At 50.9% G+C, this 18,319-nt stretch overlaps 2 protein-coding genes across 7 annotated transcripts in view; one reads left to right on the top strand and one right to left on the bottom strand.

Annotated features, from left to right (window-relative positions):
• Positions 1–16,066, bottom strand: part of Pacsin2 (protein kinase C and casein kinase substrate in neurons 2) — an 86,282-nt gene extending 70,216 nt beyond the window's left edge. For 2 of the 6 annotated variants that reach the window (XM_063243776.1, XM_063243779.1), the window contains exon 1: positions 15,913–16,066. The gene's annotated coding sequence lies outside the window, so the exon portion shown is untranslated. Of the gene's footprint in view, positions 1–15,331; positions 15,689–15,912 lie in introns of those variants that run through there. The other 4 variants (XM_063243782.1, XM_063243780.1, XM_063243781.1 and 1 more) reach the window with 4 other exon arrangements.
• On the top strand, positions 11,080–17,881 carry LOC106027841 (basic salivary proline-rich protein 2-like). The gene is made up of 4 exons (XM_063243669.1): positions 11,080–11,166; positions 12,929–12,983; positions 15,092–16,070; positions 17,797–17,881. Exons 1-4 carry the CDS (start codon positions 11,080–11,082, stop codon positions 17,879–17,881), a joined length of 1,206 nt encoding a protein of 401 aa, XP_063099739.1.
• The last annotated feature ends 438 nt before the right edge of the window (positions 17,882–18,319 follow it).

Below are 18,319 nucleotides of genomic sequence, written 5' to 3'. Positions count from 1 at the left end.
CCCCTGCTCATCCACACCACAGCAGGTGTACCCCCTCGGCTCAGAGTGCCCCAGCCCAGCCCACCCGGAGTATCCAACTGCCTGGACTTGAGACCAAGACTCCAGTCTCCTTGACTGCCCCTGCCGACTCTCCCCTAGCACTCCACTTGCAGCCATCCCACAGACAAAGGGGCCCTGTTCCCTTTCCCAACCAGCTGCTGGGCCTCAGCAGGGGGAGAATGGCAGACCTGCAACAGTTAATTAGTGCTGAGCCCAGCAGCCCTCTACTGAGTGGGCGGTAAAGAAATGTAACCCTTGAGGTGCTTTCCAAAGCAACTGCAAAGCCCAGTCCTGCCTGACATGCAGTCACAAACCTTAGAAGGAGGCCAAGCTGCAGTGATAAAATGTAAATATTTAAAGAACTTACAGCTGCCATGCCAGGAGGACAGCAGCTTGCAAACTTCCAGTCAGAACCATGACTCCTACATCCCGGCTAAACCAAGACCCCAAATGCTGTTTCATTCCACCCTCCAGTGAAGAAAGGACTTTTCAGAAAGTTTGTGTCCAGTGAGTAGTGCCTTAAAAATCACAACAACAACAACAAAAAACAGGGGGCTGGGGATTTAGCTCAGCAGCATAAGCACCTGCCTTGCAAGCAGGTAGTTGTGAGTTCAATCCCCAGTACCGATTAAAAAAAAAAAAAACAGTGTGCATACAGAATCTTCAGCCTAGAACCAAATAATACTGCATTTCACATGCTATTTCACGAGGCCATTACTTGGGACTGAAGATGGGTCATGCAATTTTGCAAACAGTAAAGAGGCACACTTGGTAACTGTAGGTGTTAATAATGGTCACCTTGAAGCTTGTCCTTTGTTCACTTTGTGAGCAAAGCAACTTCATGTGACAGTCATATAAAAGATCAAACTTCTAGCCAGGAGACCAAGGCAGGAGGATCGTTGCAAGTTCGAGACCACCAGGGGCTACAAAGTGAGCTCAAGACCAGCCTGAACTGCACAGCAAGACCCTGTCTCAAAAAGATTTAAAAAAATTAAATTTCTGACTGCAAAGAAGTATGCAGATGGGCCAGGACAAAATAGAGAGTCACTCATGCTGCACCCTGGTCACAAGAAGGCGTCACATTTCCTAGCAATGAGGCTGGCACCTCCCTCCCTAAGCCTGGCTTTCTTAACTGCAAAACAAAACTGCATTGAGGATGAGCGTGATCAGGCACAGAAAGGAGGCCACCCGGTACAAATAGCTTCAACAAATACTAAATTTAAAGAGCTTTATGACGGCACTAGTGAAGTGAAAATCCAGGGCAGGAAGGTAAAGGCTGCAGAGAAACTGGGAGGTCGACACTCTTGCCTGGCCCCTTGCAGTCCACTGAGCACGGCTCCCCCTCCTCCAAGGTAATCACACTCTGCCTGCCCCAACTCACACCTGAGGTCCCAGGCTATTCTTTCTTTTCCTTCTGTAATTCCAGTGCTATGAACCACACCTTACATGTGACACATACTCAAATATATACGTGGCACACAGTTAAATATTAGTTGAATAAAGATTTACAAACTCATCAGAATTGCATGCAAAAATACTTGAATCAATTCTGGGGAGATATTTAGCAGAACTGCTTGAGGGGCCCTCTGTGGAGGGACTGTGGTTGGTCCTAGAGGTGCCCTCCTGGTTGAGCACAGTTTGCTCCCAGGGCACACCATAGCCCGGCTATGCCAGGGCCTGTGTCTCCCCAACATGCCCTGACCTGAGAGGCGTGTGGCAGCCAGAGGGCATGCACCAAAGCCAGGCAGGAAAAGGGCAGCAGTACACTTCTCCTGGCCCTCCCGCACACAGCCCGCACAGAAATGGATCCTTTATTTTAGGATTCACAAGGTCCCTAGATGGTATTACTTTCTCATTTGATGACTTAGGAAATCAAGGTGACAAAAGGCTGCCACTAATTCGAATTTTAAAATGAACTGGTATTCAGTTAATCATACTCCCATCACTCAAGGCAGCAACATATAATCACCGCGTGTGTCTGTGGAGGGCTGTGTAGGCGCATTACAAAGTCTCTACCAACTACGCCTGCCAGAGCAGCTGGTGTCTTTGCAGTCACTGCTGACCTCCTGGGGAGCCAGGGCCACTGAGGGATGCCAACGCACAGAGCAAGAAGCAGTGTGCTGCACCCATGAGTCAGGCAGCCGGCCGGGAGCCGGGCGGACACACACCATCCAGTGCGCACAGGAGAGTGACCATCACCCCTGCTCCACAGGGGAGGTGGGTCCCACAGAACTGCACAGCTGGGTGGAACCTGGGGAAGCTACCTGCAGGGCTCCTTGCCACGGGTGCCAAGCCCAGGCTCAGCAGAGCCATGTCCCCTCCCCACTGCTGGAAAGAGGGCTCCTTCTGTGGCAAAAGCTGCCAGTCCCAGGGCCCCAAAAGTGCACCCTCCCCCCCCCCAATGGGGGCCTTTTGTATTTTGGCAGTCTCTGTGGAGCCTGGCAGCACTGGCAGCTCTGCCCTTCCAGGGGCATGGCCCCCCAGCACTGCCCGGAATTCCTAGCAGGCTCCTGCCAACCGCACAGTGAACATAAAGTTTTTGGGAGGCAGGGAGGTGATGAGCACCCCCTTACAGTAAAAACACACGCTCTTTTAAACTATTTCTAAGTGCCTTAAACCTGCAAATTCCCTACAGAAGCAGCAAACTGAGAAGCATAAGTCCCAAATAGCAATTCTGGAAATGAGCACCAACACAGAAACTTCAAGGAAGGTGGCTGGTGGGAGCTTTCAAGGATGGGACATGACAAGATAGCCATCTCTCCGTCTCCTCCACCCCAATCAGCCACTTCAGAGGCAGGCTTAAGAGCAAGGAGGAAAGAAACCCAAAGGAAACAAAAGTCAAAGCAAGATAAAGTAACATAGGCTAAATCTGGGATTCATCATACTAGTCATCTCCTTATCTTCGCAAGAGATGGCATATACAGGGCTCCAAGGACCCAGGACCCCATTTCCCACAACTTCAGGTGATCAGACCACCCCTCTTGCCCACTGCAAGGCCCAGTGTCTGCAGGAGTCTGGGCCCAGGGACCAATTCTAGGTCGCAAAAGAAACTAGAAGGAACAGTACAAGGAGCTCCTGCACCAGCCCGGAACATAGCCTGGGTCAAGCAAGGGCCCTAGGGTCAGCTCCACCGGCTGCAGCGTCATCCAGCCCAGTTCTGGCTGCTGAGCAGGAAAACTAAGCTGGACAGTTGGAGAGGACACAGAAAAACAAAAAGCCCATGGCCAAGAAGCCAGGAGGACTCAGGCTCCCACTCGGCCCTACCAGAGTCCACCACACACAGCAAAGCTGGCCAGTTGCCCAGGCAACACCAACCTAGCCATGTTTAGGCATCTGTAAAAACCAGGGCAAAGTACAATTTCCATACTTCTGATTTTTAAAAAAAAAGCAGGCTGCCAAGCACAAAGCCAAGCATTACCCTAAAATGTGGTCATCCCAGCACTCAGGAGGCTGAGACAGGAGGATCATTGGGAGTTGAAGACCAGCCTGGGCTACAAAGTGAGTTCAAGGCCAGCTTGAAGTGCATATCAAGACCCTGTCTCAGAAAATGAAATAAAATAAAATCGTAAGATGTGCTCTTATTGCTAGGATAAACAGGTAGGGAAGAGAAGCAGGAAGCTCAGTGTGCCGCAGAGCCGAGCCAGTCAGCCTGGCCCTGGAGTCAGGCCAAAAGCAAGCTTGCACTGTGAACATCACTGCTGGACTGTTCCCCCTCACCCCTATACCTCAGTGTTCGGCGAAGCTCTGCTCTGCTGTGAGCCTCAGCTGCTATTAGCTGGGATAGGAGGAAAAGCCAAGAAAAGCAAATCTTCACCCACAGTGAGGCCAGATAACTAAAGCAGAAAACCCTGATGAGGATGGGGAGATGTAGGGGAGACAGGGCGGGAGCCCCAGGAGGGAACATGAGGAGGAGGAGAGCGAGGGGGCTGGTCTGACCACAGCTCCCCACCTGGAGCGCCTCACATCTTCACTAAGCACCTGGTCCTCTGCAGGCATGGAGGATAAGCAAGCAGGAAACCGGGCTCTGCCCGTTCTGGCGGTGGGTACCTAAGGGACAGGAGCAGGTGGAAAGGGGGCATCCCACAGTAGGCTCCAGAGCGGAAAAAGCAAGCAAGCAAGAATAAGCACCAGCGCTGTCCACCTCGGGCAGGGGCCCTCTGAGACGTTCATCTCGAGCAGGGAAAGACACTGGGCCTCTCAGCAATCTCACAGGCTGAGGCAGGAGGGTCAGAAATGTATGCCCAGCCTGGGCAACTGAGCAAGGCCCTGTCTAAAAAATAAAAAGGGATGGAGACACAGCTCAGTGTAAATGCCCTGAGTTCAATCCCAGTATATAAAAAAAAAAGTTAAATACAAGGGAGCGGGAAACCGACAAACATCCACGACAGCAGCTTCCAGAAGGTACAGAGGCAAAGCCCAAAAGGTTAAGTCCGGACTTCCAAATGGTACAGTGGGAACAGCCTGGGACGTCTTCCCAGTGCGCACGCTGGAACTGCGGCAGCGCAGCCTGGAAGGAGCTCCGTGACCTGCCGTGGCTCAGCAGGAAAGGCCTGATGAAAGACTCCCCCTGGAAATACTCACGGCCTGGGACTGCAGAGCAGGAGCCTGGTAATCACTAAGAAGCAGCAGGGACTCCGCTCCTCTTTCCTCTGCTGGGGACTGGACTCAGGACCTTGCACACCGCAGGCACAGACACTACCAAGGAGCTGCACCCCAGCTCTGCTGAGGACTTTCATCAAAGTCTCCAATTCAAGTGAAATGATACTCAGGAACTTAGGAAGGAAATGTGACTCATTTAAGAAACCCTTACAAAAGTTTCTTATCTAACATACTTACCAGTTCAAAGGCCAAGGCCCCTTAAAGACAAAGAATCCCCCCTTTTCCAAAACACACCAGAGAAACAGACTCACAAAAGCAGACTTTCAAAACACCCTTAAGATGTGAAAACGCTTTAATCCAAGATATCTATCCCTGGGAATTTATTCTCAGGAACTAATGACGCTCGTGAAAAAGAGAAATGAAATTATAAACTGCAAATTCATCTGTATTAGCAAAAGCGTGGAAATAACCTAAAATATCCACCACAAGGGAATGTTTTAATCTCATTACAATAGTATAGCACAGCCCCTAAAAACCTCTTGGGGGTTGGGGGTATAGCTCAATGGGAAAAGGCTGGCCCAGCATCCACAAGGCACTGGGTTTGATGCTCAGCACTACAAACCAGACCAAAAAGCTCTTTAAAGATGACGTTAGCAGGGGCTGGGGATTTAGCTCAGTGGCATAAGCACCTGCCTTGCAAGCAGGCAGTCGTGAGTTCGATCCCCAGTACTGATAAAAAGGAAAAAGACAAAAAAAAAAAAAGATGACGTTAGTAGGGGGGAAACCTTCTGGCACCCAGCAAGGGTCCTGCTGTTACACTAGCTGTACACAAAAGGAAGTGGGGTACACCTGCCTGCTACTACCTGCTATCACGAAAAGGGGCAGGGAACAGCATGGAAAAGAGAAGACAAACTATTTAAGTGAATCTGAAGACTACAAATGTGGCAGTGCTGATTAATAAAAGGAAGAGCACCAGCTGAGGCCAACGAAGTCTTCAGATCCTCTCCCCAGTCTACCCCCCTGGATGACACTGGGACCAAGCATATACCCTCCTGACCAGCAGTTGTATAAGCCGATACCCTTAAAGCGCTGCTGAGGCACGCCTGTCATCCTGGCACCCAGGAGGCTGAGGCAGGAAGATCACTGTGAGTTTGGGACCTTGTCTCAAAAAAAAAAGCCAGCTCTGGTACCAGCGTAACTGTCACTGGATGGCACCACTGCTCATGTCACCCACCTGAAGAGTCAGAACAAACACTACACATGTGGAAGGTAAACTACAAAGAGAGTTCTGAATCTAGAAAAATCTTCTTTTATGCTGCCCTTTCAAAAGGTCTTTAAAAAAATAATACAAGATCTTAAAGAAAGTCATCTGGCACAAAAATGATGGTCACAAGCACAGAAACACACACCTGCTCTAATCACCTGAGCAAACGTCCTTCACCTGACCCCACAGCGTCAGCAAGGCGGGAAGGCCTTTCGGTCACAATGCACAGGGCAAAGCGGACCCCGCAGCCCGCTGCTTCCCCTCTCCTAACGCAGGGCGCAGGGCACAGGGCACAGGGCACAGGGCACAGGGCACATTTCCAAAGCTACTGTGGCCGCTGAAGAAACAACCCCCTAGCCGGGGCCGCCGGAATTCTGGATGGACAACTCCACCCCACGCCCTGCCCCAAGTAGAAGAGCACACAGGTCCCCAAATCACTGTGACCACACACAGCAGCTCTTCCTTTTCTGTCCTTATTCCCCACTGACTTTCAGGTCACCTTAATCAAGTTACCTACAGGTACAGATCCCACCTCCAAGCAGTCACCGCACTTCTATGGGGGTGGGGGTGGGGGTTGCAGCTGTAGCTTAAGGAGCATTTTCACATTCAACAGCAAGTGTTTCCAAGTCATTCCAGAGGACAAGGCAGTGAGATGGGCCAGGGCCTCAGCGCCGACCCTGATGGCGACCCCGTGAAGGCCACTTGCTTTCCCTGAGCTTTGCTTTTCCATGGGCAGTGTCTCCGCTATCCTATTCATGCATTCAGGGAAGAGGAATGGAAGTTTCTTGTCAAGCCTCTTACAAAATCTGAGAATACGGGGGGGGGGGGGGGGGGCTGTCCCTGACCACCTGTGCCCCACCACTGATCCCAACCGCGCCCCACCACTGATCCCAACCGCACCCATGTCAGCCTCCTTGTCTGATGATGCGCTCACTGCTGCAGAGACTACAACTATCAATTAAAACACCACCGTCCTGGCCCAACTGGGCAATGTCCAGGAAGGCCAGCGTGAGCAAATCACCAAGCTGGGCAGTCCTCGTGAGGAGCACAGCCTGCCCCACAGTGCCTCTGAAGGCCGCACTGTGCAGTCCTGGTAAGCTCTGCTGACCACAACATAATTCACAGTGAAGAAACACACAGTTTAAAACATGAAAATAGTGGTGGCACATGCCTGTAATCCCAGCACTCAGGAGGCTGAGGCAGGAGGATCATTGTGAGTTCGAAACCAGCCTGGGCTACAAAGTGAGTTCAAGGGCAGCCTGAACTACATAGCAAGACCCTGTCTCAAAAAAAAAAAAAAAAAAAAAAAAAGGCTAAATAATAAATGAAATATGAAAATGTTCATAAGCTGCAGTTCAAGCGTCACTAGTTTATAGTAATAAAATTTCACTGACTTTAACAGGAATGTCCCAAACACGTACTGCAGAGGACCCCACTCACAGAAGGCACAGCCCCGGAACCAGCTCCCTGTGGGCCCAGCCTTGGGCGCAGAGACCTTGGGCCCTGCAAAGAACGGGTCCGCCTAGTGGAGAAGGGAGCAAACCAACAGTGAGGTGCATGGTGACCTGAAGTGTCTGTACCACTAGCTATCGTTTCTATACATGCTCAAGTCAAGTTAAAGTTTAAATATGAATTCCCAAGTTAAAGGGCAATGACACAATTTGGAAAACAAGGAGAAACTTCCCATACTCCCCAGCCTAGAGTACCAGGGCAGCAGGCCGCACCTAATCTGAACAATTATCTCACGCCTGCGTGCACTGCTGCCTCCTTCATGGTTTCCACCGCCTCAGAATGAGCGGTCATTATCATCCATTATCACCGCACACAGTCCTTCTTTCCACCCGGGTGGGTCAGATCTCCCATCAGCCACTTCGCTCAGCAGGGCTGCCCTCCAAACCAAGAGGAGGCACGCCCAGCGCCCAGCCTGGGCTCCACCGAGGCAGGGCAGAGCTCAGCACTGGTGGGGGAGAGGGTGAGGGCCGCTGAGTACCAGGGCAAGTGCATTCCACACAGGGCCGAGGGTACACCCACGTAGGCAACCCCAAGTCATCAAGAAAAGTCCCAGCACATTAAATATACTCTGGCTGAAAAAAGAGTAAAATTTTGAAAAGATTTTTAATAGAATTGGATAAAATAAAAATCAATATGGATATTTTAAAGGTATATTTTGCATAGTTTACAGAGTTAAAGTAGACATTTGCTATTTTAGTGATTCCAAAATTACTAAGCAAGAACCATTGATGACCCACAACTCTGAGCTCCAGGGGTCTGCTACTCTGGCCCTACCACAAATCCAGGAGGAAGGGGCATTAGCATACACTGGACTGAATGTCTGCACCACACACCCAAAGCCAAGCCCTCCTGGATGTGGTGGCCCACGCCTGTGATCTCAGCATTCAGGAGGCTGAGACAGGAGGATCACTGAGAGTTCAAGGTCAACCTGGACCACACAGTGAATCCAAAACCAGCCTGAACTACAAAGTGAGACTGTCTCCACCAAAAAACAATCCAAGCCCTAAATACAGTGTATTAGCAGGTGGGGCCTTTGGGAACTGAACAGGTCAGAATAGGAGAGCCCTCGTGAATAGATTAAAAGCCTTAAAAAGGGGACGTCAGAGCACTCACTCTTTTCTCCGTGTAGCTGTGTACAACTCAAAAGAGAACCCAACCATGCTGGCACCTGATGCCAGACTTAGAGTCTCCAGAACTGTGATGGTAACTCTCTGCTGTTTATAGTTCACGTGTCTATGGTACTCTGTTACAGCGGCCCACATGGAGACACTCAGTCTCAGGACAGTTGGCATTTTCAGCCAAGGAAGGCTCAGGGTCAGCCACTAATGGAACCGGAGCCCAAAGCCAGGGCTGTACCTGATTCCTCACTGTTTCCATAGAAACACAGTCAGAGTTACACCCTAACCTCACCGGCTTGTGAGAATAAACCACAAGGAAAGACAAGTGGGGCCCAGACAGCTGCTATGCTACCCACCAGAATCATAAACACAGGCAAGGGCTGAGTCCCAGACCAAGGCCACGCCACCCAGGAAGCCCGTCACACACAGCTGAGCTACTGCTTCTGAGAAACTGCTTTGTGCCTCTAAGGAGACAAGTGACCTTTGAGAAAGAACCACCTAAATCACCTTTGCCCGATTAAGCCCCTGTCCTCCCTGACCTCTTGCGTCTGTGTCGTCTCCCCACTGTGTATCAGCAGCACTGAACAAGCTCCCCATCGCATAGAAGGCCCACAGCCTTGACAGCGGCACAGGAGGCAGCCGCACCCTGACACGTGCCACTCAGCTCCCCTCCACACTTGGCAGCCCTCACACACATGACGGCCTGGCTCCTGACGCCCATGCAGTTCTGCCTGGGACTCTCCTCCTCGTCACACCACCACACCTTCCTGCAGAGGCTCTCTGTAGTCCCAATTATCTCACACCTGCGTGCACTGCTGCCTCCTTCATGGTTTCCACCGCCTCAGAATGAGCGGTCATTATCATCCATTATCACTGCACACAGTCCTTCTTTCCACCGGGGTGGGTCAGACCTCCCATCAGCCACTTCGCTCAGTCCCCCTCTACGGCATACCTGCTCCGACCTGGTACTGTCCCAGAGGAAGCTGTACTTCTAGGCCACCTCGACACTGAGCTGCCTCTGCACAACACAAGAGCCCTTAATCACAGGATGTCAGAGCCTCAGTGGACACAGGTACCAGAGGTACCGTGCACATGGCCAGGACGACCTCTCAAGCCCAACCTGCTCATCCCTCCTCACTCCAAACACATCGGCCCCCTACACACCAGCAGCTGAGTAGCCTCTAACTGCTCAGTCCAGGAAGTGACACTCAGACACAACCCCAGCACTGCTTGGGTAGTTTAACAGAGGCCTCCAGCACCCTGCGGACACTCTGTCTCCTCACAGTGAGGAAGCCCATGTCAACCCACAGGTGCTGGTCAGTGAGTGTCCCTAGCAACAGCAGAAGCAACAAAGCACACTTGGTAGATCTGCATCCGCCTCTCCATGGGTAACGAGACATGCGGGTGGCAGCAACCTGGTGCTCTCACCCCAGAGGGCCCTGCCTCTTCCCCACCCCTGGCTTCTGCTGTCAGGGAATCTCTGCTGCTTCCGGTCCCGAACTCACTGCTTACTCTTAGCTTCCACCACTTCTGTACCTCGAAAGGAGTGGAGCGTCAGGCTTCTTCTTTTTTATTTTTTTAAGAGGCAGGGTCTTGCTATGAACTTACTAGGTAGCCCATCCTGGCCTCAAACTCTCAGCAATCCTCCTGCCTCACCCTCCTGGGTGCTGGGATTAAGGTATGCATCACCACGCCCAGCCAGGCTTCTTGCTTGATGTCAATAAGCCTGTGTGTCTGCCTTACCCTCTTGGGCATCCTTAATGAATGTACCGAGAAACGGACAAATCTTTTTTTCCACGCCTTGGCAGTGAACACTGGTCAGCCCCCTCCTGACAGGCACTGGCATGAAGTGACAGGAGGGCAGGGCTTTCCCCCACGCAGGCCCCATGTGAGCGACCCCTACTGTGTGCAGGATATGAACTTCCCCTGAGCAATCAAGACACCTGACTCAGACGACTATTCTCACCAGAAATAAACCCTCTAACGTCTGCATGGCCTCAAAGTTTCATGTTCTTTCATATAAATGAGCTCTTTATTCAGCTGAGATGCTGCTCTCAATAAACTGGAAAAAGTCTACAAAATGTTAGGAACCTTGGCAGAGGACCACAGAAGCCACTAATTGTATACTCATGGTCACTGACACCGTCCACACCCAACTTTCAAACCCACCCAGAGGCTCCGGGCCCTGGGGAGGGACCTCAGGGTGAAGGGCATGTGTCACCTCCGAGGACAGCTGGACAGCCCTTTAACTTCAGAATTCTCACCAACATTTATTTCACAACCTTTTCAAGGGCTAAGTAATTGGAAAAGTCATTTTGGTGTACTCTTCAATCGATACTGCTTAAAATACCCAAGTTCTGTAAATTTGCTCCTGTGAAAAATGTAGCAAGAAAATAAAAATAAAACAAGTAAGCTTTTCATCGTCAGACAGGAAGGTGTTTAAGGATCCAAATTCCAACAGAAAAACAGCCCCGCAGATGAGCAAATAGTTTCCCCTGCAAGTGACACATTCTGGAATATTTACACCACCAAACATAACTCAGGATGATGACGGCCACCAAGGAAGCAAAGCCCAATGGAAAACCCCCTGCTGGCAACTGGGAGCCCCAGCCGGGGGTGCCGGATCCTAGGAAAGTAATGACTGATAAGAGACACTACCTGTGAACAAAATATAGTCAAGATGGTTACATTACTGATTCCTCTGAGCTCTGACCTCACTGAAGAGGAAGGTTTGTGCTGGTACTGTTCAGACAACTGAATGCAGGTGTTCTGTGCTGAGCAACTGACTTGAAGATTAACAATGCACAATGTATGTGACACTGTTACCCCTAATTATCATATTTTATTTCTCTTTAAAATAAAATAAAACACTAGTGGTTGAGCTTAGTATCTCCTTTTTCATTAAAAAGACATGGGCCAGGGATTTAGCTCCGTGGCATAAGTGCCTGCACAACGTCATGAGTTTGATCCCCAGTACCGCAAAAAAAAAGACATATTACAGCCACCAAATACCACTCAGAAATGTTTTAAGCACACACAAAAAAAGAAAAGAAAGAAAAAAGAAAAAGAGGTGAAAATACTTTAGAAAGCATGTCCTCTATCAGTGCAAGTCACTGTTATTATTAGCTCAAGATGACCGGGAAAATAGGATTAGCAACACCTGGGTAAGAGGCAGCTTACAGCGGTGCTCTGCTCACCACTGGACCAGCACAGCACAGGAGAGGCAGCTCAGAGTGAGGGGATCCAGTTCTTAACCAGGGCTCCACCCCCCATGCTATCCACATGTGTGTTTTCTGGGGCCTGGGGAGGGGGGCTTCACTGCTGTTATCAGAATCTCAAAGCAGAGACCCTCTAAGCTCCTCATCTTACAAATATGAAAGCTGAGGCCCCAAGATCTGTGCTGATTGCCCTAAACTCCAGGATTAGTCCAACAGCGGCTGGACAGAGCTCAGGATATCTCTCATTCTGCTGTGCCATATTCTAGGGAGAGAAAAAAAATCACATAAATTTCATATAGCTACAGAGAGTTTTACACAAGCCATACCTGCATGATTTCTAAAGCTATAGCAAAGTTTCTAACCTTATTCATCCTAAGGCTCATTGTCAAGGCCTCTAATAAGTTGAAGAAACATTACATTTATTGCTATAGTCCCATCTCTAATTCAATTAATTCAATGCCTACATCAAGAAACACTACTTTTTTTGGCGGGGGGGGGGGGGCTGAAAAGGGAAAAAAATGAGCCCAGGATATAGCTAAATGGTAAACATTTGCCTAGAGTGTACAAAGGTCTGATCTAGAGTACTGCAAGAAGAAAACGAAGAAAAATAAAAAGACTATGCTAGGAAACAGAAAATAAAACTGTCTGGTACTCTTTTATTATGCAAAAAGCTAAGTATGCAATCATGTACACTAACACAGGTCAGTACGTAAATTAAGAAAGAAATAGCACTCAGGAGGCTGAGGCATGAGGATTGCTGTAAGTCCTAGACCAACTATGGCTACACAAGTTAAGTTCCAGGCCTGCCAGTACTACACAGAAAGACCCAGGGCAGGGGTGGAGGGAATCTTCTTTGTTGAAGTGTGATTTTAATTGAAATAACCAAAACTAGGGCTCTCGATGACTGTTGCCCCAAGAAGTTACTTTGGAACTATACCCTTCTTTTAAGATGACCTCCACAGGCAGGCAGAGGGTGTAACCATCTGAGCACACAAGGTCAGCCCCAGTTCCTAGACAACCATCAGGACCCCACTGAGATCTACCCATGGCCAGTTTCAGGCACAGGCAGACAACACTTCCAGGTATGCGAAGGATTACTTTGGAGACCACAAAGAAAGGGCTTTACCTGTGGAATGCAAACTGACTTCATAACTAAACCATGGCTCTGCTGCCTACAGGTATGCAGCTGCAGTTCCAAACAACTGGAAAAACACTGGCAGCACTACCGATCACGTGAGCACAGTCATTACCAGCCTAATCTATGGGGCTGCAGCCAGTAAGCTGAAACACAATCAGATGGCAGATAAGGCAGGCCAGAGTCAACTGGGAGGTTCAGAGGAAGATGGCCACTACACTCTCTCAAAACAGGTGCCAATATACGCAGCAACATTAACACAATGCTATTCCATAGTACCTTACAATGATTAACCGATGACCTCTGCAGAAAGAGAAGCTTGCATATCACGCCTTAGTCAGCACAAACCTTCAAGAAATACAAAGTTAAACTGGGCGTGATGGCACACACCTGTAATCTCAGCACTTGGGAGGCTGAGGCAGGAGGATCACTGCAAATTTGAGACCAGCCGGAGCTACACAGCAAGCCCAAGGCCAGCCTGAACTGCAGAGCAAACCTGTCTCAAAAGACACACACACACAAAGAAATGTAAGGTTAAAGACAAACACCTCTGTTCCCACCCCAGACATGCCAGAGCAGTCAGAGATCTGCATTCAATTATCTGAACAGTGCCAGCACAAATCTTTCTCTTCAGTGAACTCAGAGAGATCAATAATGTAACTACCGGGGGCTGGGGATTTAGCTCAGCGGCATAAGCGCCTGCCTTGCAAGCAGGCAGTCGTGAGTTCGATCCCTGGTACTGATAAAAAGGAAAAAGACAAAAAAAAAAAAAAAATAATGTAACTACCTTAACTACACACACACACACACACACACACACACAGATCTCTGACTGGACTGGGTGCCTGGGACTGGGGCAAAACAGCCCTTAGCTCACTGCAGCAGGCTATCCTGGAACCACAGATGTTTTTTTTTTTTTTATTTATTTACTTATGTACCAGGGATCAAACTCACGACCTCACCCTTGCCAGGGAGGCATTTATGCTATTTATGCTCCTGAGCTGTATCCCTGGCCCTATCCTTCCCTTTAGATTAGTTAAATATCACCACCTCTTTTTTTTTTTTTTTTTTTTTTTTTTTTGTCTTTTTCCTTTTTATTGGTACTGGGGATCGAACTCACAACTGCCTGCCTGCAAGGCAGGAGCTTATGCGCTGAGCTAAATCCCCAGCCCCAATATCACCACCTCTTAATATTAGACAGAAAAAGTAACCAAGTTTCAGCTCCAAAACAGCATGAGCTAAGAACACTATTTCTATTCAAGAGTGCTGGTATTAGTGAAATAAGACACACATGTGTAAACATCATATTGTCTCATCAGTATGAGAAGCTAAAGCAATGTGTGTGTGTGTGTGTGTGTGTATAGTTAAGGTAGTTCCACTACCAATCTCTCTGAGTTCACTGAAGAGAAAGATTTGTGCTGGCACTGTCCAGATAATTGAATGCAGATGTCCTGTGCTTTGAGTGAATGATTTGGGGATGACAATGAGCAATGTATGTACCATTGCTGACCCTTGATTGATGTGTTTTGAAATTTTAAGTTTCTTTTTTTTCTCTTTGAAATAAAATGGATTTGGAGAGAGACAGGGAGAGAGAGAGGAGAGGGAGAGGGGGAGAGAGAGAGAGAGAGAGAGAGAGAGAGAGAGAGAGAGAGAAAGCGGGAGCACGCTGTTATTCTCTGAAAACCTGAATAGAGAAAGCAGACCTACCTAATCATTCATCTACTCCCTGTGTTATATTACTTTCCCAAGTAACAAATATCATCAGCCTAATGGTCCTGTCTTTAAAGCTTCAAGGCTACTGCTAAAAGAAGGACACTGAAGTTTAACTCTAGAATTAAGTTTAAAAGCACACAGACCAAAGCTTCCAGGTGAATCAAGAGAAATCCAAGTTGCATAGAGCCCACTCAGTGCCCCTACGGGGAGGCGGCAAGCGGCTTATAAATTGAGCAGAGTATGGATGGGGACAGAACAGGGAAACCGCCAGTCAACACTGCCAAAGAGATCCCAGTTAGCAACTCTGCAGAGATTACAGCCAGGACTACACAGCACTACGCAGAGGGGAGCCACTGAGAGGAACCCAGACAGGGAAGCTTGCCTCTGCAACTCAGGTTAAAGTTCTCTGAGCCGGGTCTCAGGATCTTTCATTAGCGCAGACTGGGAGTGTTTGGTAAACAGCAGAATGAGTAGCCCTGGTGACTCTCAACAGCCTACTTCCCTCCACCACAAAACCCCAGGCCAACGGAGCAAAAGAGACAGGGCAAGACCCAGAACGGCGCGCGCCCCCGCCAACCCCCACGCCCGGCGCTGCACTGGCATCCCCGGGGCGCGTCCACCTCCCAGGCTTCCCCGACCGTCCGACTCCCCGGGGCCAGCTCCTCCTGGAAGCGAAACCGACGAGCGAGGGCGCGGAAACGCAATGAATCACTGAAATTCGGAGCTGTCTCACCTTTCGGGGTGACTGTGGCCCGCAATCCCCGAGAAGGAGGGAGCTCTCCTCCCAGATTTGGGGAAGTCCAAGGAGACGCGGGGATCAGAGGGCGACCGCGCTCGCTCGGTCCCAGCCCCAGGTGCTGCTCCCGAGGAAGGGCTGGCTCCCCACCCTTCGCGGACGCGGGACGGGAGGGCGGGAGAGAGGCAAGGAAGGAAATGGAGGACGCGCTTCAAAGCGCCCACGGGGGCGCATCCGCGTCTGTCCCGCCCGGTCCCGGGCCGCGCTTCCCGGCCACGCCTCTCGCGGCCCCGCGGGCGCCCCGAAGTCACCCGCCCTCCACTTCGGTCCCGGCCCCCCGCGCAGCCGCGTGGCTCCAGCCATGTCGCCCGCCCCCCGCTGAGTGCACCCCGCGCGGCCCGCCGCTCCCAGCGCCCCGGGTCCGACCCCGCGCCCCCTCCCACGGAGACAGGAAGTTCCGCGCCGCGCGGCCTGACAGACTTCGCCACGGGCGCGAGGGCGGCCTGACAGGACGCGGGCGCCGCCGCCGACCCGCTGCCCCGCGTCCCGCCCCGCCGCCTAGCCCGCGCGCCCCTCACCTCCACTGCCGCGCGCCCAGCTCCTGCAGTGACAGCGCCCTCCAACCTCGGCTCCGACTCCCGCCTCGCTCGCTCGGGCCGCGCTGCCCAAGCCCTGCCCAGACCCGCCGAGGCCGCTTCTGCCGCCAGCTGCCACCGCACCGCCCCCGCCTCGCCCGGTGGGCTCGTCCGATTGGCTGCTGGGCTCAGAGCCCCGCCCCAAAACCCTTTCGGTGCTCCGGATTGGACCAGGGGACACGCCTCCTAGCGCGCGCAAAGGGCCTCCCCTGGGCAAGCACTGGCCATTGCCCTTGTCAATCAAGGAGGAAGTGCCTATTTAATCGGCTGAGAGGCCCGCCCCGGGGGGGGGGGTTATCTTCATGCGGCTGCCCAGAGTCTGGTGTCCTTGGGGCTAGCTCTCCGGGACCAGAGTTTTGCGACTTTGCTAGCGCTGAAGGGTGAAGGAAGGGTGTGGGCTGAGCAGCACCATGCCCGACTAGGAAAAGTAGACTTTCAGGAAGTTTCTCCTCTTGGGGACTCAGAATATATTCCACTTGAGTTCATTTAATTTGAACAAGTGTGTGTGTGTGTGTGTGTGTAAGTGCGAGTATGCAAGGCACGTGGCAATCTACAAGCATCTTTCCTAACTCTCAGTTACTTTACTTAACAGGCTGTTAGCCACATTCTACAGGAAAAAAAAAAAAAAGTCAAATTGTGAGCACTGTTCCAAAAACTTTCCAGGCACAACGTCGTACACCCTTGGTGCAGAGAGTGATAAAAGTGTGCCCGTGTGAGGGTTTGGGAATCTTGACGCCAGGGATCTTGCTAGGAGGTGGTGGCATAGGATACAGGAGACCGAGGTCATCCCAACCCCAGATGGCTACCACTCAAGTGGGAATGATCATGAGGACTGCTTAAATTAAAATGTTAAAGGCAAACAACCATAAGAATTGGGGGGGGGGGGTAAGAATTGAGGAAGCATGTGTGAGGCCCAGATGGAGTCCCCAGCAAAACAACCAAAAAAATGGGCATTAAGAAACAAAGCTGGGGGGCTGGGGATTTAGCTCAGCGGCATAAGTACCTGCTTTGCAAGCAGGCGGTCGTGAGTTCGATCCCTGGTACCGATAAAAACAAAAAAGACCAAAAAAAAAAGAAAAGAAAAGAAAGGAAGCTGGGTGTGGTAATACACACCTGTAATCGCAGCACTCTGGGAAGCTGAGGCAGGAGGCTCTCACAATTTCAAGTGCAACTTGGGTAACTCAGGAAGGCCCCATCTCAAAATTAAAACTCAAAAAAAGGGATGGGGATGTAGCTCAGTGTGAAGGGCCTGGGTTTAATCTTCTTCTTCTTGGAATAGTGCAAAGAAGGAAGGAAGGAGAGGGGAAAAGAAGAACGGACATGTGATGACAAGCCACTGCCCACTTCTGGGACTCAGCCCAAGGGGCCTGTCTGGACCAAGTGTGTGGAACCCGGGTGTCCACTGGCTCGCTGCCTTGAGACCTGACGGAGCTTGTGCCACAGACTGGTGCCCGGGAAATCCAGAGTCTCTCCCAAGGTCTTACATTCCCATCTGGCCTTGTACACTTCCCTGCCACCCCCGAGGCCTCTATGCTCCTTAAACACTCAACACAAACCCTGCTTCACAGCGAGCCCTGGCAGAGAACTACAGCGCAACACCGATGCGGTAGGATGCCTCCGGAGCCCTCCTGGCTGCCTTGGCCTAGGGGTCACCGCCTGGTGAAGTCACTTGCTGCCTCTGTCACATGCTTTTGTCACCTTCACTCTTCTTATCTCCCTGCTCCTTCTAAGGCAAACAGCACTTTCTTTTCCTTGTGCCTAGCAGTTTGACACTGCTTCCTGCATCCTCTGGGTCTGGGGCCTTCTCATCCACGTCTTTTTTCCCAGAGCAGCCGTGATGTCCTGTACCAGCCTTCCTCTCCCGTCCTTTTGGAGCAGCCTGGAGTCCAGTGCTGTCTCCACCCCACTCTAGCCAGGGGCCCCCCAGGCATGTTTCTGCAGCTCTGTGCTCCTCTGCACCCCATCTCTGAGCAGGGCTGGTGATGGAGCAGCCCTCAGGGAGGAGAGGAGAGGCTTGGAGAGCTGTTCCATGCTTTGCCACGTGCCATGCTGCACCATCATCCCCATGCTGGGTGCCCACTGCAGGAGGGGACCAAGGCTGACCGGGTCATCCTTTATTAGTTATCTTGCATCACACAGCCTGGGTAGACAGACAGCCTGGCTGACACACGCTTCTGCAGGGAATGAAACCCCCCCCCCCAAGGAAACAAAGCACACAGATACAGCTGTATGGCAAATAACAGTCTTTCTTACATGGTGTTGTGTATCTTTTGCAAGAAAAAAGAAGTTAAAATTTGCTGCAGACCCCCACCCTGGGAATTAATGCTGATATTCAGAATGTGCAGGGCGG

This window comes from Cavia porcellus, unplaced genomic scaffold (genome assembly GCF_034190915.1).
Source record: "Cavia porcellus strain 051 isolate PalLab524CR breed Dunkin Hartley unplaced genomic scaffold, mCavPor4.1 scaffold_40, whole genome shotgun sequence".
Lineage (NCBI taxonomy): Eukaryota > Metazoa > Chordata > Mammalia > Rodentia > Caviidae > Cavia > Cavia porcellus.
Note: the sequence above shows the minus strand (reverse complement) of the source record. Positions and strands in the feature narration are given on the sequence as shown.